Raw genomic sequence first — 27,029 nt, 5'->3', positions numbered from 1 at the left:
ATTCAGTCGTGACGGTTTCTTCTTTCAAATACTATTGCAAGTAATCAAAATTGTTGCGAGGAACTGAGTATATTGGCTTCGATTTCCCGACAAGTCTCCGTGTACATGTAATTCTAATGGAAATTATGTAAATTAGAGTCGAAAAACGCAGAGAAACTTCATATATCCAATCGTTCATGGTTTTCACAGCGAACCAAGAAACTGTCTCTTCGGTGTTTTTTTTTTTTTTTTTTTTTCTATTTCGCTCGAAACTTCCTATCCTCTACGAATAAATATCATTAGTCCGTTATAACCATTGGAAAAAGTGGTATTAAATAAGTGGTTGCTCTTATATTACAGAAGGAAGATAGAATAACACGAAACGTCTACGATTTAATTACTTTGAATATATAATTATCCGATTCTTTGCCTTCTTTCTTTTCCTTTTTTTTTTTCTTCTTTTTTCTACGTGGCGACACGTGTCCGGATAGCCGTGTAAAATAATCGTCTTAAGAACTAAAAACAAATCTTCTAACAAATCTTCTTGTCAAATCTCCCAACCAATATCGATCTGCGCACTATTTGAAATATTAATTCTTTATATACCTTTTTTTTCCACTTCTGACAATCGGATATGTACAAAAGTATTTACAAATGCATTTACATCGCTAATATATATCGTCAAATATCTCAGGGGATAACTTAAATAATCGTGTACAATGATTTGCAATAATTTAGTTAAAAATTAATATTTTCTACGACAAATCTTTGATTAAAAAAAAAAAAAAAAAGAAAGAAACTTATACGACTAACAAGTACTTGTAATCTACAGTCGCTATACGATACAAAGATCTCTCTGACAAACCGTTGACCGATAAAAATCTAGTTACTTTTTTTTCCTGCTCTACCGTTATTAGACGTAAGTGAAAAAATTCCAATATCCAACCTTGTGTAAGTCAAGTCCAAAAAGGTTACTTTGTAATAGGTATTTGTAGTGAATAACATTATTTCTCATCTTCTTTAAATTCAGTTCAATGTAAGGCGCTTTCTCTTACACCTGGAAATATTCCTCGAGTCATGACGAAATGACGGAAATCATTCGGAAGCAAAACCGCGCGAGATTCGACAGCTTTGTAGAAACTGCCGCGCCCGACTTTAAAAAACGTGACGACGAAAGGAGAAGTGTACGAAAAGGAAAGCAAGAGAAACAAAAAATAAAAATGAAAATTAAAGAACAGAAAATTGAACTGTGAATGTCGTTTGAAGTAATACCTGAATCTCGAATGTACAAGTTGAACCTTCTTCCGTTCAAGAATTGCAACTTGGCCAAAGGCACGATTGATGTATATTAATTTATATGCAAAGTATTTTCGCAGAAGAAAAACGAGAAATAAAAAAAGAAAAACATCTTTAAAAATGAAAATAATAATAATAGCAATAATAATATTATAATAATAATAATAATAATAATAATAATAATATAATAATAATAATAATATAATAATAATAATGTAACAATAAATACAAGCAACGCAGATGCTACTTTTTGTACAATAAAAAATGTACAATAGAAAATTGCTTTTCCTAGCAGAACTATTTAGAGCCGCTACCATCAACTCTGACTTTAAAAACCTCGAAAACGCTAATTCCTCCTTCTTCTTTTTTTTCTTTTTTTTTTCTTTTTTCTTTTTTGTCTTTTCTACATTAGTCTACGAATAATAAGTAGCAATTCTTCCTCTCTTCTTCAATTTACACCTTTGGTGTATTCAGCTTTCAGTTGACCCAGCACTAATTTTATATCGTAGAAAGTAGGTCGTTTTTCGGGTTGTAAGTCCCATGCCTGATAAAGAATGTCAATTATTTAATGACTACGTTTATAACGTAAACTATTATAAAATATACTGTGACGCATACTTGTCTCATGATATCGTAAACTTCGTGCGGACAACCGTCAGGTGGCTCCATTTTATAGCCTTTCTCTACACACTTTACAACGTCCGCTAATGGCTGAAATCAATGGATGATGAAAAATCATTCAGGATTTTTTACCTCGGCACAAGCAAACAATCCGAGAGGAGAGCTGGATAGGAAATTCTACTCACGATTCGTGGGTATGGTACACGGCCAAAGGAATAGATTTCCCACAAGAGTATTCCGAAACTCCACATATCAGACTTATTTGAAAACTTCTGAAAGCAGAAGATCGCAAATTGCGATAGTATAAACGTGGAGGACGACGGTCGTTGGTACTCGATCGAATACGGTAATATCCGCAGTTTTGATATTTACATTTTGCTTTAAAGCCTCTGGTGCAGTCCATTTGATGGGCAGCTTGCCGCCCTCGAGAGAAAAATTTTCGTCCCGTGCCAAACCGAAATCCGACACTTTCGCGGAGTTGTCCTCCGCAACGAGGACGTTCCTCGCGGCCAGATCTCTGTGCACTACGTGCCTCGACTCCAAATACGCCATGCCCGCGCACGTGTCGCTGAAAGAGAACGAAAATACATGCTTGAAAGTAGATCCCTTTGACGAGGGAGGACTCGCGCAAAGTGTAACACGCTGATTTCAATGAAACTCTCACCAGTTAACAGGAAATGTCGCAGCTGTCTTTCATTAAATTTACTCGCAATAAATTAAACTTAAAGTTTTGTATTATATATAAAATTGAAATTAAAGTCAAACGAAGATTCGTACGGCAGCTTTATACAATATTTTAAACTCTTTATAATTTCGTGAAGAGAAAAGAAATCGTGCAGCTAATTTTTTTGAGGGAATCATGGAACTAATTTTGATCTTCAAGACCAGGAAAATTTTTTTTTCTTTTTTTTTAAATATCTTGACTTATTACCGTTTGAAATAATACCAAAAAAAATAGGGGCGAGTCCAATTTAAAAGAATCGACAAACTTTTCATCGAGAATTCTACGTCGAACGGAAAGCATATCGTATTTCCCTCGATACGTGTAAAATTTACCCAACAACGGAAAGACGCGATCGAGTCGGAAATGAGTGAAAGAACGTGCCAGGGTGAACGAGAGAGGCATCACCGAAAATAGGTCACGTATCACCGCGGCAAACGGTTTTCCACAAGCTACTTCCATATCTCCTTGTATGCAAAGTTTCGAAGAAATCAGCGCGTGACAGCACGCGTGTTTCCCTAGCGGAGCATAAATTTTCAGGCGCGGATCCTGGCGCTTTCTACGTACTAGGCGAAGTTGATCTGGTCCTTCTTGGAAACGTGCAGCCTCCCTCTCGATCTCAGGTAATCCACCAGGGATCCTTTGCTCATATATTCCGTAACCAGGTACATGTGTTGATTATTGAAAACAAGACCGAGCAATTTCACGAGATTGTCGTGGATCAGCGAGGTCATGAGGCTTGCCTCCGCCAGAAACCTCTGCGCCGCTTCGCTGTTGTCTTTCAGCATTTTCACGGCGACCCTCTCACCCCGATAGACGCCCAACAACACGTCACCGAACTCCCCTTTCCCGATGCACTCCCTCAGCTCGAGCTCGTGGGTCTGTATGACCCAGCCGGCCTCGACGAACGCCTTCAGGTCCACGCAGAAGTCCTGTTTCCCCTGTTTCGGCAGAGACTTGGTCAGCTGCGTGCACAGCCCGTCGGCATCCTGCTCGTAGTGCTCGACCAGCAGGGCCAGATTCTCAAAGAACTCCTCGTCGTCGATGGTCAATTGATTGTTCTTGTATTTCACACGGTAGTGCTGCACGCGACCCTGATAGCACACGCACAGCGTATAGTCACCGGGGAAATTCGTCGACTCCCGGACTAGGAACAGGCCGTCCTCGCGCGGCCGCAACAATCGTTCGGCAGTTTCCCTCGATATCTTCCCGTGGAACCATCTGCAAATGCACGTTGGATAATCTATCGCTCGTGAACTATTGCTAGAGTTTATTCTGGCGGCCCATCTGACACATCCGACAGACCAGCGAGTATTTATGCAAATTGACGTTCTTGCGAAGAAGAACTTGGCTGAAGAAGTGAGATGCTGTTAATTCGGGACAGTTTGGACAGTTTGTAACAAGGATGATCGTTGTCTGTACACGTGGCTACAAGAAACAATACTACAAGAAATCGGCGACATTTGGACGTAACTCATTAGCATCCTGGATGCTGTGATATATACACGTCAGTGTGGAAATATACTTTTTGTAGCCACTGTATACCTTATATACGAACAATTTACACAGAGTGTAGTCTCAGTTTTGAACGACCAAATTTCGCCAGTTTGTTCTACTAGCAGACACAAGGAACAAATGTTAAGTAAATGTTTTATAAAAGAAAAGTTACACAAGATAATGATCATCAACGCATGGTACAATTTAGCCGCTCTTCTATTTTTTTTAAATAGTATAAGTCCATTTGTTTATATATTAAGACATTTAAGGGTTTGAATTAATTGTAAAATATTGGCAAATATATTAAATTTCATTATGTAATAATATTGTTTAAAAACAATGAAAGATTTTTTTTTTAACTACAAATGGGCTTATGCTAATTTTCAATAATAACAAATTTGCAAAAACACGAACATCTATTTTGAATTTATATTTTAATTGAAATTTTTCTGAAATGTGTTATAAAAAATAATAATTAAAATGAAGACAAGTAAACGTGAAATTGATTCTGTGAAAGGAGAAATATTTGCAGTTATATGATGAAAAAAATTTATAATAAAACTTATACATATTTATCTCTTGTTGTAGGTGTTCAAATGGTAACAAAGTCATTTTGCTGAAGCACTTTGGCCTTCCTTGTTTTCCAAATAAATCCAGAACTAAGGGAAGGTTTCATCCCTTTTGAATCCAGTGTATAACTTCTCCTTCGTTTTATGTGTCGTTTCATTTCACGTGAAAGAATTATTTCTCTTGTTACGTTGCAATCGTCCCAAACACTACACAATTAACAATTAACACGATTGTACAGTTACTAGTTGTTACTTATTGCAAATGGACATATCCCATTATATCGAAAAGAAACATTTTTACGATACATAACATTTAATTGCACAGCATTGACTTTGTTACCATAAACGCGAAGTGACTAAAACTAAAACTCTTTTTTTTTTCAAAATTGGACTTGTGTCGCTTTCAAAAAAAAAAAAAAGAAAGATTCAATTATTAATTTAAAATTAGCTAGTAGCTAAAAATAGCCAATGGCTGAAACGTGAAACTGAATCGATCATCCGGTCGTTCGTAGTCGCGGATCGGCGTAGTCGCGCAGGGGTGCAAGAAGCAGATACGTACGGCATAGCGTTGAGTTTGACCTCGTGCCTCGGATTCACCGATAACGCAGCAGGATTGCCAGGATTGGTGACGTTCGAGGTGAGGATTACTGGTGGTGAGCCGGTGTTCATGTGACTGGTTATATTAGGAGAGGTGACGTTCGAATGCGTAGTCATCGTCGGTGATACTGGATGGGACGGAATGTTGCTTGCAGACAAATTGGAAGGAACGTTGTGTTGCGTGCTATTTTGTATAAGGGGATGGGACGTTACGTTTGAGGGGATCGTATGGTGATTTTGATTGCCATCGAGCTTCGCTTGCCGCGCTGGCGCTGACACATTCGGGTATCCGCCACCCGCATTATGATACGTTGGCATCGCAACTCCCGCGGTGGCCTCTGCGAACCTGCAAACGACACGAAATCGTTTTGAGCACACTTTTCTCACTTGCACGAACGTGTTCGTGTTTTTTTAAACGCGAGTAACACGCGTTGTTCCACAGTGAATTAGAAAGAGGGGATTATTTTGAACATTTTAACTTTTCTACGCTGTTGTCTTTAAGTCCTTCTTGTATTGTATTATAGATGGGCAAAGAAATTTTACAATTGACGAGGGAATTTTACAATTGAATATTTTTTTTTTTTTTTTTTTGAATAACAACTTTTTTTGAAATGAAATCGTGGAAATTTAAAGATTCCAATACAAGTAGAATTTATCAATCAGACAGTATATATTATTTCTCCTTGTCATTCCATTTCCCTCTGCGAATAAGGTCAACGTCTTAATCACAGGCCGCGTTCCACGCCTAATCTCCGGAAACTAAGCCAAGGACTTATTAAACCAATCTTGCAGTTTTGTTTGCGATGACCAAATACAGTTTGCGTATAATATACGAATGAAATATTCATTAGGCAGATATCCGCGTTGTGTCGACGAGGCCTTTAAATTCTACGTTGCTACCATCATTGTCGCAAACAGAAATGGAGAAACACTATTACGTTTTATTTAGTCTAAAAATTGCGAGTTCCTCGTTGCGAGTGTCTTTAAAAATAAATTTATAAATTGATAAATTGATGATTGAAAATATGTCGAATAAATTGAGCTGCAATTGCATTAAATAACAAAAAAAAAAGCAACTGGAAACTCGAGAGCCATAATTTTACAAGTTTCATCGTTTATAGATAAAGACTCGGTCAACAAATATTCATTCAACGACAATTAAAATTTTTCTTTCGATGAACGAAGCTCTGCTCCGAGCTAACTTCTTAGAAATTAAATACCCAATTAAATAAAATCGGTGATGCTCCGATGTACAAGCGACGAAAAATAGCCAAAGTCGGCTAAATCTTCCCGAAAATCTTGATGCACTTGCTCTGGCGACAAGCGCTAATCAAACGTGATACTGTTACATCATGTAAGAAGCGTTCGCGTGCAGTCCTTGTGCGTTGACATGCAACACGACGTATACGTATCGCCAACCGATACGCGAGCGCAACGAAGGGAGAAAGAAAAAGTGCTAGACTATCGTGTGTCTCAAAGACGAAATCAACGCTGGAACCACATGCTCTCGAGCCGAGTCCCCCACGACGAAACGAATCTGTACACGGTCGTTGCTCGAGGAACCAGATATCCGGAGCTGGTTTTCTGGCAAACGTGGCGTTCAGTTCCGATAAGTTCTTTTAATTGCAGAAACAACAGCCCTCCGAGGTGACTGCCTGGGTTTTGTATTTTCTCACATTGTAAATTTTGTGGAAATTTCATGGAATTTAACAGGAATGTTTGTTTGAATTTATTAATAAATATTATAAATATAAATATTATAAATAAATAATAAATATTATACAAAATATTTATCTGGTACATTTATTTTACATAGAATAATATCTTGATGTTTATCTGATCTCTTTCCTTGCAATTATCTCGTGATCTTTTTTGAAGAGTATTATTCACAATTGGAGTTGATTTTTCGTATTTTCGAGCCTTCATTTTTAATTCAGAGCTCGAATAACAAAGACCAATTTTTAAAATTTGGAAAGACTGGAATTAACTTGGGAATTTTCGAACTTGTTTAGAATCTGAGATTATGAGACAAGATTAATATTTACAAATCAGAAGGTTACAAATCATTTTATATCCTTACAGTACAAAGATACAAAAAAAAAAAAAGTACATCCCCAGAAATACAAATCTAGTTAATAAAAATTATTATTTTTAAGAATGAACCTCCGGTCTTCTTTCGTTCACTCATCGACTAAAAAAAAAAAAAGGTAACTGCACGTCGTCACGGATTAAAACGAGTCGCACTCCATAGTTCGTAAGACAGATCAGAGATCACGTAAAATCGCGAACGGGAACTTAATTACGCGTCCATTTAAGCGAGCCTCTGTACATCGTCGAGAGAGGAGGCGAGAAAACGTTTCCCCGTCGCGGCTGATCGAGCAAAACGAGCACGGTGTCCATGGTGAGAGCACCATATTTAATCGTGCATCCGCGGTGACTGAGGTGAGCATTTAATCAGCCAGTTGGCTTAAGTGGCCATTGTTCCAACGCGCGCGCTATCCGCTCGTTCCGTCCGCATTATAATGCGCTGGACAACACCGATAGACGACGAACGTGCGTGAGAGGTGAATCATTCCCGCGTGTGTTTTTTCGAAACCGACAGGCAGAGATCATCATCGATGCAACTTGTCGCGGTGGGGAGTCTCGTTGAATTCCGAAAAGAGAAACGCGCGGCTATTTCAACGCGCCAGTTTGGTAGGATCGGTGGGACTAGAGACTATGGGTCTCCAAGTTATTCAAGTAACTAACAATAAGTATAAATATCGGCTCTGCTTCGCGCAGAGACCTCGTCAATGATTCTATAACGACCGAGTCTGAAAATCAAGATTCACGCGTGGGAAAATTATCAAAGTGTCACGAGCGAAAGGCGCATCAGCTAACTAGACCTAACTCTAGATCGAACAGAGTCAGTTAAAAAAAGTTGACAGCCTTTTTTCAATTTTGTGGATCATGTTGTTATAATACAAAGCCTCTGTCGCTGTTTTCAGGGAATTTTGGAAAGTAGTCTCGCCTGGTTTCGCGCGATCTTCCTTATTTGCATTTAGCAATATCTAGAGGTTGGAGAAAATGACGAGAATAGCTCGTTTACTTGGAATATTTTTTATTAATAACGCGTAGGACCGCCATTGGCCTTGAATTCTTCTCGGTTAATCTAAATTCATTTATTTCTTTTTAAATTTCAATTTAATTGAATATTTACTTTTATACCATTGCTTATTTTTCCTAATAATTATTGATTAATTTCCATCACGATTTAATATGTTTAGAAATATCTTCTTTAATATTTATAATATTTCTTTAATAAAGAATAATAGTTTATAAATATTTTCTCAGTCGATAAAAAAAATTTCTAATATAATAATTTTTTGAGATTAATATTTTTTTATTATATTTTTAATTTTTTTAAATGATAACTAAAACAGACTCGTACAAATGACATTTAATGGGATATTACGCCATTCCTCACGTAATACCTTCTCAAGCTCTTTTCAGGTCAGTTTCCTTGCAGAACTTTAAGTGAATCTGTTTCTACAAAACTTCGTTTCCGAGAATAGACCATAGCTGCATAACATTCAGTAATGGCCAATAATATTCTGGCGGCTAGGAAAGATGTTCAACTTCATTTTCATGTTGCTTAAATCAAGATTTTTATCGCAGCTGTCTTGAAAAATTCCGGAAATAATGATCATTGAGCAAAGTTGATTGCCCAAAATAATGGGCATATTTAAATAGTCCTTGGATTCAAGACAAAACATAATCTCAACGCAATACGTATCTTATACACGAGGTGTTTCCATTATTTTGTCTAACCTCTGTATAAAGCTCGAATCCTCGAAGTTTCACAAGTAAACTTTAAAGATAGAGCTCGAGCTTTCGAATCTTTAAAATTTAACACACAGAGGTCTTTTAAGGTTTTTCGCGAGTAATATACGTCATTATCGTCAACATATTTGTAATATTTGACAATCTACAACATTGTTTAGAATCGTCATTCAATGCAACAGACTTTCTACAGACATTTAGACAGCTCCGAGTCTCTGAGTTCAAGAGCTCGAGCGTTAAGGACTTCAGCTTTTACAGTTCAACGCTGAAATCTTTGAGGCTGAAGCCGTGAAAACTAGAACCGCAGAGTCAAAGCTTATTTTAACAAAACTGTGTTTGCATTCGTAGACGAGATAGACCAGTGATGGCGGAAGTATGTATTTGAGTAGTGGAAGAATACTTGAGAACTAGATAGCTTTTCTGAATCTGTTGGGCGTATCTTTGCAAGAAGTAATTAAAATTTTAATAATTGAAATTTTAATTCGCTTGTAGATTTTTATGCAGATTTGTGTTCTTAGAGATAGAATTTTATATAGAGAAAACGTGTTAACAATTCTAGTACACATTAAAATTCCTATCTATCTAGATTTGCTAGATAGATAGAGAACTTTAAAATTGAAATGCACATAAATGCAAAAAAATCCGCGATCTAGTTACCGATGCTTGAATTCTTTTTTAATTTTATACAATTGTAAAATCTAGGTATAATTATTATTATAATAATATTAAAAAAATATTAAAAATATTATACTTTTCATAGTAATAATATTAATTATGAAACTTTATACCAACTACGACCAAATTATAATAATTATATTTTAATTTTCATCTACAATTATTATTGTTACATTCGTACAATTTATTTATACGATTATTTAACGGCAAATTTATTATTACTATTTATTAATCATTTATTATTATTAATTATTGTTCATTTAACAATAAATTATTACAACTTCATGGCTATGAATTATTACTAAGAGACGAGAATTGTTTCTTCATCATTCATTTCGAGACAAGTAGGTTAAATTTCAACATCATTTTAAGTATTTGAGTTATGCAACTCGAAATTTATAATTACTTTACGATCAATTTTTTTCTCTCGTCAGTTTTATTTTCTTTCTCGAGTGATAATACATAATCATAAGATTTTTTTTTTTCTACGTGATCGACGAATCAGAGGACACTTTCGTGCTTTTAAATAGAAGCCACTTCTTGAAGATTCCAAGAAGTCATTACTGCTTGATTTAACACTTTTCTTGCAATATGGATTATTCATGAGTCTCATTGGAAAAAATGTCATCGGGAAACGAATGGAAATATACTCTTCGAGCGAGTGAGACACAAGGTCAAAGCGTGAAAAATCGTCGTTAGGTGAAACATTACGTAACTAAAAATTGAAACAAAACGACTTGAGAAATTGAAACTAGTTAAGGGAATTTAGTTAAACTATAAAACCATAGATGTTGCCACGAATTTGCGACTTCATTAAATTCTTTTGTCTAACAGTAATGCGATCAAGAAAAAAAAAAAAAGTATCCTCCATAATCAGTAATTAGTTAGGCTAAAACAGAAAAAGTTGGAGCATGAAGAAAGATTTGTCTTCAATTCGCGAATGAAAGCTAAAAATGAATCTGATACCTAGAGAAATTATTACACTATATTAATAATACCGTTAAGTCTCCTTACTTGTATATTCCAATACACCTAAGAGGATTCTGTTGCGAAAAGCTCCGCTCGCATCGTAACCACCGTGAGTCACCAGCTTCCCACAGTGGTGCACTGTTTCCTCTTACGAATCATCGACACTCCGATACAATTTTTTTCAACGTCGATATTTCGCTCTGTTGAGAGTATCACGAAGAATATAAAAAGATCGAAAGGAGAGGCGAACCTTATTCAAAACTTTTTTTTTTTTTTTCTCGCGGTTCAAGCGCCGCGAGTGTTGGCTGTCGCGATCGAAGGCGGACCAAGGTTTAGATTACCATTTCCTATAAACTTCGCTACGTTTTGCAACCGAGATACCTCGTGACACGCAGAGGAATACTGAAACGTCGGTTTAGTGGATAAGTACAACGTGGTTCGCGGGTGGAACAATGCGGGAAACGAACGCGCAGATTGGAAACCTATTCTATGCTAACCGCTGCTAGAGTAGGAAGCATAACTGATAACACATAATGACGAAAGATTGTCACAACGTCGATGCTTTTAAACTGTTGTAACTTTGTACGAAAGGGAGTCACGTAAGAATTTTCTTGATCTCATTTTAGAGCGATCGATCAGGATCCTCTCTCGCATGACCACTACCAATTAGATGTAACCAAAGATGAACAATCAATTCACTGTTACAGAGAAGCAAGTGCAACGAAACCAAACTAGTTTCTGATCCTTCTCACAATTCAGAGAATACTGTAACATAAAAAAAATTTCAAAATTCTTCAAACCAACTAAATTCTTGAAACCAAGTCCAGTTTCGGTTATTGTGAAGTCTTAAAATAGTTGGCGAGAACGGCTGAAAGGATATTACGAATTCTCTCTTCGATACCTACCAAAATTTTGCAAACATTCTCGGAGGATAAATCTTGTAAATTTATTCCGAAACTCGCGACGTATATCGCGAATAATAAAAAAAGAAGAAGAAATGTATATGTACAGGATGATTCACGTAACTCGCACAGCTGAAATAACTTTTAAATTATGCGTCTAATGAAAAAACAAATTGTTTAATACGAAAGTTATATGGTTTCAAAGGTTGCAAAGTATGGCGTATCAATTTTTTGTTGGTTTCGAAATTTCCAAAGTCATCTTGATTTTTCTTTTTTAAATTAGACTATGGTCCTATGGTCCTACGTACTATGGGAAATGTATGATTTTTTTCATCGTAAGAATATTAAATTCCAAGTAAAATAAAAAAGTATTGAGCCTAAAATTAAACTTAAACCTAATAGTTAAGAAGATATTTTACGATAATTTCTCTCAAGAATGAATTTGCTTATCTTATCGTAAAATATCTTCTGAACTATTGCATTTAAGACAAATGTTGCCTTGAAAATTTCGAAACCCCTCAACAGACACAAAAGATTGATACGCCACATTTTGCCTGCCTCAAAAAACCATACAACTTTTCTACTAAACAATTTCTCATCGGATACGCATAATTTAAGAGTTACTTCAGGTATGCAAGTTATGTGAATCACCCTGTACATACGAGATCAACTTTATACTTTTCTCTAGTAACAAAAGTCTCCTCTATCCGAGAGTGAAAAAACAAAAACTAACTCGAAATTTCGTCGTTCGCCGCGGAATAACCGGAGGCAAGCAACATCGGAGGCGAGACGAATCTGTTGCACGAGCAAATATTGAATAATTCAACTGGAGTTTATCCTTGGTCGGTGTCTATGACGAGCGCGTTATGTCACGCGAAAATATATTGCGGCCGGACATACTAATACGAGAATCGTCGTTACGCAAGTACCACAGTGGCCACGTTTTATTGTCCGGTCTTCGAATTTCGAACAAATCCGTGTCACGCCGTGTCCACCGTGTCGAGCCGAACTTTCACGCGAGGTATCCTCCTACTTGAACCTTGAATTTCGATGTGGTACCGCTCGACGAGAGAGCATTCTGCAGCGTAATTGCGAAGTGGCCATGTTTCTCTTCTTTCAAGCTCGATCTTTGCCTCTGTGTATTTAAGGCTGATTATAAAAATGATTGACGATCTTTCTGTAGAAGAACGTCGTTTTATTAAAAGGGAGATGCGTGTTCTTTGATCGAATTATACATTCCGCTATTTTCCTCGAAAAGGAGGATATTCTTGTTTAAATGAAATAACGTCGTCTGAAATTTGGTAGTTTATGGATTAGAGTACAGAAATCCTCGTGCACAGATATTCTTCGTTTTACAAAACAATAGATAATACAAATTCAATTTCACGAATGTGAAGCATTAAATATGTAAAATATTTAAGATCGAGAGATTCTGATTCTGCAGGATTTTATTTTAATAAAGGCGAAGATACGCCAAATAGAAAACTTGTACGAGCGTTACGTGTCTATTTGCACATTTAAGGAAATATCTACGCATGTATTATATCCACTGCGCCTTACAACGCAGCGTGTGATATAATTCAACAAACCGGAAAAAAATACGTAATAGATTGCTATGATTCAGAGGGCCTTGAACCAAGTTGAGCTGAGTTGAAATAGGAATAATCCTCTCCGATATTTGTTTTCATTTCCACTTGATTCACGATTCGATTGATGAATTCGAATCTTTTTTTCATTTCTTTTTTTAATTCTCGTTAGTTGCAAATTACACAAATTTGTGTTTCGTCAAACACGAAACTCTTGTGATCTCGTCGCCGAGAAAGAAAATAAATAAATAAATAAATAAATAAATGATGTTCAGTGATATCTAAATCTTTGAAAGAACGCGATAACGAGGTCGGCTTACAAAGCGAGCATTCATTATCGAAAGTTCGAGCAAAGTATTCATATATGCAACATGTATTAACTCTGTGTGTGCAGAATGTTGTTCGACAGTATACGGGAAAATTGGTTTGAAATACTCAGAAACCGTGGTAACGTCGAAATTTATTGGCAGCAAACATACGAGCCGCGTATAACTACCCCAACTTCCGATAATACTGTTTTGAGTGTAACTCGAAATATTGATCGTGGCAATATTGGCCACAGAGGCCGATAAACTAACTCAGTGATCTGTGAATAAATTTGTGTAACGTCTAACGCGTGATGATGAATCGAATAAGATCGTTCAATAAAAGTAGAGTCGAGCAAACCGGAAAAATATAAAATTAAATGCATAAAAAAATTAATATATAAAAAAAAATACATATAAAAAAAAAAATAAAATTAAAATAAAAAAATAAAATTGGAAATCGATTCATACGTCTTTAAAAAACATTGACAAGAAATTTTCTCTTTAAACTACGATCTCTCTTCATAATTTCATTTGAAAATTATTATTATCTTATTGAAGATTCTAATATCTCGTCGTGTTAAAGTTTCAACATAAAATTAAATAAAAAACAAACACGTACAGTAAGGTTGTTGCAAAGAGAAAATCTCAATCTTCGTGAGAGCAACGGTCGACAAATCACCTAGAGAAATTTTCAATAACTTTAGACAAGTATAAAGTATCGACAATTTTTCATCGGTCGGTGATCGCCCTCCACTGTTCTGTATAAACAACAAGATAAAAATTTCGAACGTAACATTCAGTGCGAATACACATTCATCTCGACTCGACCGCATAATCAATTCCTTATGCTCTCGGTATCCCGCATAAAACAAATTCATCTTCACGAAACCGACGAAAGTTTTACTTCCGGCATAAGAGTGGAATGGAAACGCCCCAAAAAAAAAAAAAAAAAAAAAAAGGCCGATAAAAATTGAAACTTCCCCTTGGAACACACGCAACCAACGTGTGTACTTGACCGTGTGCTCGGAAGCTTTCAGCAATTCTTACGCGATTGAACGCGCCTCGTGGGAACAGGCAGTTATCTATGCAAATCCCCCGACGAAATTACGAAATTACACTGACGAGTTTCTCACGGAGGTGATGGTCGTAAGGGAAGCCAGAAACGTCTTAGCTAGAGTGGTTCCTTGTTAGTCGTGGCAATTAGCAAGGACGAGCGGAAATTCGGCGATGTGGATCGCACGCATCAGCGACTACTGGTGGTGTGGAAATTACCGAGGGGAAGACCCATGGCTAACGTGACCATGGCTCGACTAATAAGCCTTTCGATTGCACACAACGAGCCACCGAAGGAAGGATATATAATTTTTGTTATCAACCAAGCGTGTGTGCACGTATGTGTGCACTTGGCGCCGTTCCGCTCGATGTCGTTCAGTTTGCATTGGTAATGGCAAGAGTGGCTTGATTCTATGCGGTCGTGAAAGTGGTAATAACGATTTTGAAAATCAATAATCATGGTGATTATAGCGAAGATAGTTGCAAAAGTGACAGAGAGTCCTGTGTAGTCGATATTTCGTTCAGTTACAAGGAACGAAAGTGATAATTATCGATTAACGTCTTGCGCTGGAATGAAGTGCCACGTACGTCGAGAATTTTTGGTCCCAAGAAATATTTAAATATAACCCAGGCACAAACAAACAATAAATTTATTACTTCTCAATAATTTCTATTCAGTTCCGATCGTGTTCAAAAAGAAAGCGGTTTGGTCGCTCGTTATGGTCCGTGAACCAGCTGCTAACGCAAAGGGTTAACCGGCGATGGAAAAATTTCCATCGGAGATGTCAAAGTACAAAAAAAGAAGAAGAAAAAAATAGGAAACTTTACGCAAGCATTTATTCATACATTCTACGAAATACACTGTAAAATATCCCAACAAAAATCACGAATTGGTCGTTCTGATCATTTTGATAGTTAAGATTTCTCATCTCGATCGACCTTCTTCGATAAAGATGAATTTTAATGACTTGCTCGAAAATAACTGTTGAATTAACAGTTTCAGCACACGATCAGGAAATATCGAATCTTTCCAACTGCAACTCCGTACACATTGGCGTGTTACCGATATAATTATTTTTTAATTAAATGTACAAATTTCCATTTCCATCGTTTCCACGATCTTGGACAAACACTCGAAGACTCGAGCAAACGTTCGAACGTCTTGAACAAACATTTTGAACAAAAAAAAAAAAGGCGCAGCAACGTGTTGAAAAGAGGTCGTAATCAGCCGGTCGTAAAAGTAAAGCGCGAGCGGAGGGGATCGCGGGGCGGAAGCGAGCGCGAACCGTGAAACGCGAAACGAGTTTATCTCGCGAGATTTCCACGGATAGAAGGGACGAAAACGACGTGATAACGGATATCGAGTATCGGGGAGGCGACGACGTGGACGTTTTACGCGAAATACCATTCGGTAATCCTTTTGTCACGAGCGATAAAGCTCTTGGCGGCACGGGGAACTGGTTGTTCGCGAGGATCGTTTGATAGGAAATGCAAACGCTGGTCGCTTGCTCGCGGCGCGAGCCGGACTCGTTTCCATCGCGACCGATTAACCAACGTGCTAACCATACGTCGAACGTGCTGTCGAATGGCTCAATTGAATCGCTCTCGGCAAATTCATTGGTCACGCTTTGCGAAAGTCGATTCGCGATCGATCGCTAATTCGATATTTAGATACGCTGTGGAGATACGTGTGTACAATTTGAATAGAAACAGCCGAGCGGTTTGTAATATTTTATGAAATATATGATAATGATAGTTTACAATATTGTCATTGTAATCTTTTCCCTCGTCACGCCCTTCTATTCCTTGTGATCAATATACGTGGATTCGTTTCACGCGAATGAAAAAAGAGTTTGCCAGTAGAAAAGAAAACGAAATATTGGAAAGAGAAGCTGGTATATATATATATATATATATTTATTTATTTATTTATTTATTTATTTATTTATTTATTTATTTATTTATTTATTTATTTATTTCACGTAGGTTAACAAATAATAATAATAATGAAATTTCAGGAAACAAAAGTAAATTTTATTCAGTGCCACTGTCGCTACTGTAATTCCAAACAATCAACTTTTTACTGGCACGAACTCATTATTCTTGTCGCTTGGAATATTTGGAAGTTCCACTTCATTCTCACTGTTAATGTTAATTTTTTTTGGACGATTTGTTCTCACTACTTATTTTTACCAAGTTTTCATCAATTTGCTGATATTCACTGCAACGTTTCTTTAAATCTTGTTGAAACTTTAAGGCTCATATAAATGTATTTTCCGACCGCGTAAAATAAATTCAGATCGCGTAAAATGGAGGATGTACACCAGACCTATCAGACTGGTTAAAATTTATCTTTATAATACGCGAAATTATATCATGTTAGCGTAACGTCAAAACACTTCTCTATCAGCACTACGTATCTTTTTGGAGCACAAGTGTACTGGCACGGCTTCAAACGAATCTCAGTTGAACATCTTCTTAGAACATTGCAAACAGAGAACAGAAAATGTCGGAATACAAAAATAAAAAATTTCGAGGATCGTAGGGAGAGTTAAGATCGGATTAATATCTACATTTGGATTGCTTCTCAACTTCGAGCGTCATACACGTATGCAGAAATGAAATTATTCGTATCTAAACGCATTTCAAGCTCATCGAAATTGCTCCAATCGAAATCCAATCGAAAGATCTGATTCTTCGGTTTGGCTGCATATCACGAGCCAAAGGAATTATCAACAGCAAACACATTGCTCTCGACAGTGGGTGCGCGCGTAGGCCAGACTCGAGGAGAGTAGAGGCTCGATGCTCGTTTTCCGTCTCGCCAAGGAAAACCGCAAGGTGCCTCGCCCCGTTCCACGCGTCTAAAGATATCAGCTTAACGACGAGAAAAAAATGAAAAAAGAAAAAAGGAAAAAAAAGAACAAGAAAGAAAGCAATGCTCGTGACTCTGAGACGACCGTGACAACCAGGACGAAAGTGATAAACGCGAGACGTGAAACGGTGCAGGTCAATTTTTCCATCGATCTGTAACCGGATAAACAATGCGACAATGTACAAACTGATTGAATCTGCAATTGGAGCCAATTAAAACTTGTTATATCGGCGGCGATACTCGCAAGGATACCCGTGTTAATTATAGTAATCGAGAGAGCCAAGAGTACGTATGTATGTATAGTGTGTACGTAAGATCGCGGTGAACAGAAGCCACTTTATTAACGACGATGTGAATTCCTGGTTGAATCGTCGCGCGATGAAACCAGTCGTCTTGTTGGTATCGCGTTGGTAGGTTAGGAGAATTATTTGTCACTGTCGATGTAGCAGAGAAAAGATGGTACATATTAATCAAAATATTCCTGCTCATTTACTGATGCATGATTTACATTTGTAGTTTGTAGGAATTATGGTTTCGATTTGAAAGAAAAGGTAAATTGTAATCCTCTGGAATATAAATTCGAGTGAAGATTAATAAAATCTAAAGATTGATAAACTCGAAAGAGACTGCTAAATTGTACACGATACTCGCAACGCTTTGCATCCGACACGATGGAACATCCAAGTAGAACTCCATTTATATAAACGTGAGAGATAAACAGAAACTTGTAATTTGTACGATAGAAATTTACAAGGATCAGTTCATCAATTTCTCTCGTACACATAACAGGAGTCAACCGCTGCTATTTTAATTTTATAAATACATTTACCAATTAATTAATTATTTCAAACATTTAAAAAACAAAAAATACATACAAAAATTCAATTTATAGTATCGACGTAATATCTGTCCACGAGTGGAATCAAACACCGAAAGATTGCCATTTTTCTTCGTTCTCTCTTCGATTGTCTCCGCAAAAAAAAAAAAAAAAAGAAAAGAAAAAAAATCATCAAAAATCGGAGTAGCAACTCGACAAGAATCGATTCGTCGATAAATGGACGATCAAGAGAATAAAGGCAACGAAGCCGCTCGTGTAGCAGAGAGCTGTTCAAAGAGACACGAAGAGCGAGGCAAATCGGTTCTGCGCGGAGCAGAGAGCAGCCGATTGGAAAATCAGATCGGTCAAAGGAGCCGGCGATGCTTTCCACAGAGAAGGCAGCTTCGACAGCGGATTATCCATCTTCGACGAGTTGCAACGAGATCCACATTAACCAGAAGGGTAGATCGTGACGAAGATAACCGGCGAAATTCTCGATCGTTCAACCAGCCAGTGTTTCCCTCCCTCCCTTTTCTTTCGCGTAATTTATGCAAAGCTTATTCGCACCGATGTCTCGCAACTGAGCACTATTAATATCCCTGGCACGCGAGGACAGAAGCAAAACTGGGATGAAGAAGAAGAAGAAGAAGAAGAAGAAGAAGAAGAAGAAGAAGAAAAGCAAAGAAAGAAAAAAGGAGGAGACGGAAAGAAGGGAGCAGAGAGCACACGCTCGACAGATTTGCTCGGTGTGTTTCTCCTTAACAGTACACGTTACTGTACCGTGACCCCGTCGTTTTCCATCTGGCGTTATACTGCGTTACCCCGCGGTAGGCTGCACGCATTTACGATTTCTTACGTCGTGAAACGGTCACACTTTTTCCTAGGCGAGTGTAACGATATCGCGTGAAAAACGAAACGGGGGAACGAAGAAAAGGAGGGAAAAGTTTAACGAAGAAAGGGAGGGATTTATTACGAATATCACCATTTATTCTTTAACTTGTTAACCGATCTGTGAAGTGATATATTCCAACTCGTCCTCCTCGATTGAGATATAGAGAAGGTGTTAAGATTGTAGAGAATTTTTCGAGGATGGAATCTATTCGATAGAAAGATGGTGCAAGTAATATTATAGCAAGATCGTTGCATCATTTTCTCTAATGACAGAAATATAATCAAACTGATACATCATACATGACGATACATTTTCAACATTCGAAAAGAAAGAAGGAATACGGCGTTTCATCTTTCGCGAAAAATATGAAACAAATACAAACACGTTCAAATGTAACTCTAAAACTTTCTGCAAACTAAATGCACACGCAATTGCCAGTTGAACTTGAGTTTCAACCGCCAAATTAAAAGCCGTAACACAAGCAAACAAGGCGGAACAATTGAGGATACAATGAGCGCAAAAAAAAGAGGACAATTCTACTTAACAGCTACAATATATATTGTATTATACGGATTCTAAGCAGCTCCTCGTTTACAACTTTCTAACTATCTCTGCCATTGTAACGTAACACGATTCACACGGGACAGAATCAGTATATCGAAGGCGGTAACACGAACTTGCTCATAGGGGAACGAAGAAAGAAGAAAGTATGACATGACCCAGAAAAATGTTTGTCGCGCAAAGGTTCGAAGATCGATCAAGGTGGCACGAGGAGAAAGGAAATGAGATAAAAGTCCGAAGGAAAGTTTATACAAGATTATTAGGAAAGGACTCGTACTCCTCTTCTCCTCGAGTTTTTAATGTCTTGATCTCGCTTTAGTTTCAACCAAGAGGAAAGAGATTAAGAAAATGTTGTAGGTAAGAATTTTTCTTGATATTTTTCTAAAGTTTAAGAAAACTGTAGAAAAGTGCTCAAGGATGAAATAGAAGATCCCTCCTCAAATAAAGAAAATTGAGAAATCAACAATTCAAGTAACGTGTTTCGTTATTTAATAAAAATTAAAGCCACATTGAAAATGCTTTCGATCAATCGTGCAATATGACAACTATGAAAAATTCTATTTCCACTTTGGTCTCGCACAATATAGAATTTAGAGAATACATTCATGAAGTATTATGGAGAGAGTGTGTAGGGAGAGTGAGAGGGAGTGTCTCAGAATACTACAAATACAGAAATTAGATAATTCCGAACTTTTGTAATTTCTTGTAACAAGATACCAAAGATATATCTCTACGAATCAGTTCAATATATATCTTTAATCATTTCTTTTCTCATAAAACACTTTAAATATTTGTCTGGTTCTTTAACAACGTTATACTGTGTGCTCACAAGTATTCGAAAACAAAACAAAAAAAAAAAAAAAAAAATGGAAGATTAACAGTTTCAGCAAGGCGCGCGATATCAGGAGATTGGAAACACGACTTTGCATACTTTATAAAAGCGCTTCTTGTTCCACAGAGTAATTTTATTTTAAGAGAGCAATTTCTGGAAACTCGTCGACAGGCTACCCGCAGGAAGTCGTTAATATTGGGAAGTATTTCTTAACGATCTCGCAATATGTTTCTTAATGACCGTGGATATCGGGCAATATTGCAGTCAGACACGGGATTGAGCTTGCATAATTTAACGACGGATAATAATTCATTCCGGTGAACTCTCCGTTCGTGCTGACAGAAAATTGAATTAAGAATTCTTGACGCGTTTTAATATCTATCCGCTCGATCGAGAGGATAAATATATGTATGAAATAAAAATCTTCCCTTCAAATTCTTTGTGAAGTTCGTCTCGTTCTTCATTTATATCCGATTTACAAAATCAAATATGCAAGTTATTTAAAAAAAAAAAAAAAAAAAAGAATAAGTCTCCTTAAAGATCGAAGAAACTGAAATAAAAATGACTCTTTGATGTAATATCGAGAATTCCTATTCAATTCTGCTGTGATTCTCTTATTGTGCCTCGAGTTTAGTTTAGTTTGGACCGAGGAAAGTTAATGTTTTGATCGTTGAAGAATTTTAAAAATGACTTTTAAAACAAAAAAATACGACTCGATTTAAAGAGCACGGTTAAACGAAAGAATTATTGTTTACGAACCTATCAAATGCATTCGCATTTAATATCAGTAAAATTATCCGCAGTACTGAGAAGTGATTTACATAAACGTGATAAAACGTCAAGGAGAATCGCGAAATTGGTGATCGCGATATGGTGATTAGTACAATAATTTGTTGTAAGAGTTATCCAATTATTTTTTACAGAGAGATTCCCAGGATTCTCTAATCTTTATCACAAACACCACAAATAGCAGCTACAGTTCGCGACTGTAGCTATCGACACGCAGCAATCAAAAGTCAGTTGAGCAAACAACGAACACCACCTGATAAAAATTTCAAAACCTAAGTGCTAAGAGAACTGTCTGCGAGTTATTTTCTTCCCGCATGTCTTTATTAAGCGATAATGTGTAAAATGGGCAAAATAAAAAAGAAAAGAAGATATAAAAAGAAAATAAGATATAGAAAGAAGCTCGTTACACAAATCAGAGATTTCCACGATTTAAAAAGACACGTGTCGTATTGTTTCTGAAAAAAGTTTCAGAACTTAAGTGGAAGAAGAAATAGCGAAATAAATTTTCTATCACAACCGCAATTAATCCAATTTCAATCTTACTCCAATTCGATTATACATCAGCATTAACCGGTAAATTAAGATTTACGAAACTCTAGAAATTTGTATCGTGTCTGCGCAACGCTTGGCTCAATGTGGTTAATGGAAATGCAAATACAAATGGATGTCTCGAAAAGCAGATAATCCCACACAACATGGATTTCCTACGTTTCAATACGAACGTATGCAAGAACGAGCATAAACGCAGGAATCTGGAAAAGCAATTCTGTCCTTCGCGAAGTGCCAGATACGTGTATCCGCGAACGCTTTAAATCGCATTTGGGTCATGTTAGATATCACCTTCGGTTTCGCACTTTAGCTCCATTCGTGGCAACTCGCTCGAATTTAACCACGCGTCTACATTTTCCTGAAACGCGTCGTTAAAACGCAACGTTTTCCATAAACGCTCTTTTGCCGTATTTAACGAGTAATTTATATGGTATACGAGTTGTAGATTGAAAAAAAAAAACCCCTAGATTAATACGCAACGATTTGATAATTGCGGTGTCTATCAATCTCGACGGACTAACAAATATGATTCAGTGAATTAAACTTGTTCCAACTTGGAAAATTTAGAAATAAACGAATCTTTACGAAACGTTTAAACGTTTTATACTTCGTTTTTGTCCCACGACTAATATAGAATAAAAAAGTTCAGATGAAACATATAGAATGAAATCTAAGAGAGTTCAAGCATACGTTCAAGCGCGGGAATAACTCTAAACGAGATGCCATTCTGGCTACAAGATATTTCACGTTTGTAAGATCTTTTACTTCAGTGTAACGAAGCATCGTTATCAAATTCCACGACGTTGTTAGAACTAGAGTTGAGTCTCGTTGCAACGAGAATGTTCCCTTCCTTCTGTTGTAAAAGATTGTTGAGCCACAAGAAACTGCAAAGAATGTATCGCTACTGTGAGATTTTTCTCCACAAGAATGAGACCTGATAAGATGACTCATGCTACAATTGCGAGCAACACCCTTGGAAATCTTACTAATGAGGCTCGATATTAAAATATTCAAAGGGTCTCCGACGTAATGAGACCCTTGATTTTACATGTGATAAAATATCGCACTGCACGTAGAATTTTAATTTTAATTATTAATTTTAAGCGTAAAATAATATCGCAAATTTCGCTTCGTATACTCGAGCAAGCGGTATTATTTTAAAAAGAATTTTTAACATAATTAAAATTCCGCGCGAATTAAAACTGAAAATGAATGCGAATTCTTACGTTACATTTTCTGAATCTTCTGAAGCTCTTCTTATAGAATGTAGACTCTGCAGAAATTCTAGAATATGATCTTTTTAAATAACTTTGCTGACTCGAGATTCTTAAATCACACGAGATCTTTTACGCTAGCATTTTGAAAACGATATCGTGTTTCAATGCGAACAAATTGCAGTGTCTTCGAAGTAAACGGGGAAAGGATGTCTAACGTTGAATGTGCGATCTTCAATATCAACACTGATATCTATGATAGAGACGAGTGTTTACATAAGTATTGAGTTTAGTTTATTTAACTAATGTTTCTTGTTCAAATGAAAACTCAATCGAAAAATAACTTTTTACAAGACTAACAGAAAAATATTCAAACTGTACCTATACTTCAGATTGATTCTCCATCCTCCGGGTATGATCCCCTCTGAAACAATAATAAAAAAACAAATTTCTCATCTAGTTCTAATAATCAAGTAACAAATTAACTTAGAAAGAAACCGAAAGAACGTGGAGAATTTCAGGCGAATCCTGTAAAGGTTCCCCGTAAAAGAAATTATACTCTCGTTACTCGAATCGCTCGACGAATCCCTTGGCCATAATTTCGCTTGAATTAAAACCAGCGAAATTCCTTGTTAGAAATGTGTAAAAAAAAAAAAAAAAAAAAAGAAGGAGACGATCGAGCTGGATAACATGTTTTTAAATAGCAAGGAAGAGTTGGAAACAACTGTGTCGTAACAAATTTAATGAATCTAACTATAGCCGAGACCCTGCGTTTCACCGAGACGCTCAATTGCTAATTAAAATACCGAACAAAGCGAAAATAACTGCGACCATCCGAGTAAGTAACAAACAGACGTCTTCTTCTCGCGTACTGAAACTGGGCGAATTAAAAGATACGACACTCGAGCATTTAAAGCACGATGATAAGTCCATCATTAATTAAACAGATACGATGTAAAACTAAAGTAAAGTAAAGTTGTGCTTCGCGAATTACTTTACGGGAAATAATAGAAAATTCTCATGTAATTTACTTAGAACTTAACGAGCACATTTTCCATTCGTAGTAAATGGAAAAAAAAAAAAAATTGAATCACACGTGAAGCAACTAACAATAGAATTTATTGAACAACGAAATAACACTTTTGCTGGTTTCATTATTGAATTAACCAACAAGCGCATTCGTTGCAATCGCGATATGATCGAAATGCACAATCTCAAGGCGATAAAATAAAGACGAGCAGTGAATAACGTTTGCACGATATAAAGTTGTAATTACTCTACGTACCAACCAATGAACAAATCAAATACGTACGTAATTAGTATTTATATTCCATATTCAAAAGTAAGAAAGTTTATTAGTTTTATAGCAAGTTTCACAAGCTGTCTTTTATTAGAGACGCCTAGAGATTGCAACAACTCCTCATTAATTTACTACAATAATAATACGCCGAAAATAATTCTTCCTTTATTGATAATTGAAAATTGAAATAATCGATTTTGCCAGTATTTCTCATTTGATCAGTCGGCGCAAGCATCCCGTAACATTCGACGCAAGGTTGCGGTTGTTCCCTCTCGCTCCGCTTCAGAAGCCGCTGTTTAAACCTAAATTAATTAGGTAAGAAACACGCATGATGTTTCGGCCGCGAAATCGCGACGGGAAGTCGCAGGCGCGTTTTTCCTCGCCGGCGTTCGAAAACGCACGTGGAAAAATATAACGTAATAACCCGTGGAGGAAGAGCGGCCCATTTACGGCGTACAATTAAGCATTGTGACTGAATTATTCGACAAGAACACCGTGTACCGTTCGTTAACTGTGTAATTAGCCAATTGCTAATTGTCCGGGTTCGCATGAGCTGGTTCACTCGCCTCGGAAGCGTATCAACCCTTTGCACTCCGATTTTGTCCCGCCTAACTTCCGGCAACTCGAACCGGATTTTCGGCGTGTTAATGAAATGTCAGTTTCAAACGATACAATTTGTTCCCTGTTAATTGAATGAGAAATTTTTATCGTTACGAAACTGAATATCAAGAGAGATAATGAGAAATTTTTATAGTTGAAACTGAATATCAAGAGAGATAATGAGAAATTTTTATAGTTAAAAGAGCTTTAAATAAAAAAAAAAATAATTATATTCAAGAAATTGACAGTTCTTCAAGTTGTGTGTTTTTTGATTATACATTGTAATACACAATGTAATGATTAAATTATAATTAACAAGGAAAATTTTTGTATCTCTTATCATAGATGTAAATAATAGAATATTAATAGTATAATATAAATATAAGTATAATATATAGACTCTCAAAGAGTTAAAGAAAACATCCTTCCCTGAAGGATATTTTCATGATAGTTAATCATAATAATGATAATCATGATTGCTCGAGTCATAATTTGCCCAAAATTAATACAATAAAGTATTAATACAATAATGATTATAGTGTATGTTTGGTTGAAATATTTCGTGTACAAATGTGGCCAATGTAATTTACTATGATTTACTAACCTTCTCTCTTCGTGTTCTTATTCTATAAAAGGAAACGTATAACATTAAAACATTGCAAAGAGGTAGCCAAAGACTAAAAAATCGTGGCGGGAAAATTGGAATGCAAAGGACACGTGTGCATCTCGACGCGCCACGATTATCGCTGACCAACCAGTTGACAGGAACGTGCCGATCTCTTTAGAGTGGTTTGCACGATTCGACGATTCGCTTGGCAGGATAAAAACTATCCTTTTCGACGTTCGACCATAGTGCAACAATTTTTACAATCTTTACGCGTATCTCACGATCAATTTGTGACCATTCCGTCGAAAAGTATGCGCTGCGCTACATTCGTTCACTTGTACGGTTTCTGTACGCGGCATCGCTTCGATGATAACATAAAAATTTTAACTTGGTCCTTATGTTTAATTAACGATTTCTTTAATTACATTCGCTAAATACAATAACAATAACGATATATATTGTCATTCATGTTTAACTTAACGCATGCTGCGCCGGAGATATCAAATTTTTTTCAAGCAATTTTTAAAGTGATTATTAACGATAAGTGCGCACATTACATAAATACATTATCACAGAAAGATAATTCAAACAGCAATTCGAGTATAAGTAAAATATAAGAAAAAAAAAAGAAACTACGAGACGAATCTGTTTATTTTTGGGACCGTAATTAGCTAGAATTTCGAAAACTGAAGTTAAGAGACAACTCATGGACATCGCGTAACCTCGACAAATCTTCAGATGCGCTAAAAGGATATGTTCCGTGCATGCATGTGGTATTTTTCGCGGAGACGAATGCGCCGAAAAGTGAGAGGCAATATTGTCACCGAATCGATACGGAACGTTGGGAATTACATCGGAACGTGTTGTTTCTCTGTCATTCGGTACATTTAGAATGCAAGAGCGTATGTCATTTAAATAACGCCCACTTTTAACTTAAGAAGGAGAGAGTAACGATTCGAAATACGATTTTCGACTAACGTCAATCACTCGTGCAATCAGAAACATTATCATCCGTACGTGTGACAGAACGGTCAAACAACTGTCGTTTCATCGAGCATGCCTGTCAGAAAGACGTTGTAAAACCATAAAACCGATGAAATTTTAATGTGCAACAGCATCGCAAGAATTTTGTCCTGCGCGCGAATAAATATAAATTGTGCTTACCTACGTTGTCGAATACTCGGATTTTCTTAACAGACCTGCGGATAAGCACAGGAAGCACAATAACACTATGTCACATGAACGAATATTCGTAGAAACCACTGAAAACGATGCAATCACCTCGCGAAACGTCACACTCACTTCAGTCGGGCGGCCATTTTGCTACACACAGCCCGAATGAAGAACATTTTGATCTACGAAAGATAGAGGCATGAAGTTACACTACCAGGCCGCTAGTAA

At 36.7% G+C, this 27,029-nt stretch overlaps 1 protein-coding gene across 3 annotated transcripts; it reads right to left on the bottom strand.

The window, feature by feature from the left end:
* Positions 1-1,595: 1,595 nt before the first annotated feature.
* On the bottom strand, positions 1,596-26,970 carry LOC122527409 (tyrosine-protein kinase CSK-like). Of its 3 annotated transcripts, none has more exons than XM_043651576.1 (8): positions 26,797-26,970; positions 23,503-23,545; positions 5,243-5,626; positions 3,185-3,838; positions 2,269-2,464; positions 2,082-2,168; positions 1,894-1,986; positions 1,596-1,819 (listed from the first exon to the last, which is right to left on the bottom strand). In XM_043651576.1, the coding sequence occupies exons 3-8, from the start codon at positions 5,596-5,598 to the stop codon at positions 1,724-1,726; spliced, it is 1,482 nt and encodes a 493-aa protein (XP_043507511.1). In that variant the 5' UTR covers positions 5,599-5,626; positions 23,503-23,545; positions 26,797-26,970; the 3' UTR covers positions 1,596-1,723. The 3 variants fall into 3 exon arrangements, with proteins under 3 accessions (XP_043507511.1, XP_043507510.1, XP_043507512.1); XM_043651575.1 differs by having other exon boundaries at positions 26,793-26,969; XM_043651577.1 differs by lacking the exon at positions 23,503-23,545 and having other exon boundaries at positions 26,793-26,970.
* Positions 26,971-27,029: the final 59 nt, after the last annotated feature.

This window comes from Frieseomelitta varia, unplaced genomic scaffold (assembly GCF_011392965.1).
Source record: "Frieseomelitta varia isolate USP_RPSP 00005682 unplaced genomic scaffold, Fvar_1.2 scaffold_217, whole genome shotgun sequence".
Taxonomy (NCBI): Eukaryota; Metazoa; Arthropoda; class Insecta; order Hymenoptera; family Apidae; genus Frieseomelitta; species Frieseomelitta varia.
Note: the sequence above shows the minus strand (reverse complement) of the source record. Positions and strands in the feature narration are given on the sequence as shown.

Excerpts from the sequence above, each read along its gene's own strand:
- LOC122527409 (XM_043651577.1), bottom strand. The coding sequence starts at position 5,598 with ATGCCAACGTATCATAATGCGGGTGGCGGATACCCGAATGTGTCAGCG. Across the intron at positions 1,987-2,081 it reads GTGTACCATACCCACGAATC|CCATTAGCGGACGTTGTAAA; the intron begins GTGAGTAGAATT and ends CATTGATTTCAG. Across the intron at positions 1,820-1,893 it reads TTTACGATATCATGAGACAA|GCATGGGACTTACAACCCGA; the intron begins GTATGCGTCACA and ends ATTCTTTATCAG.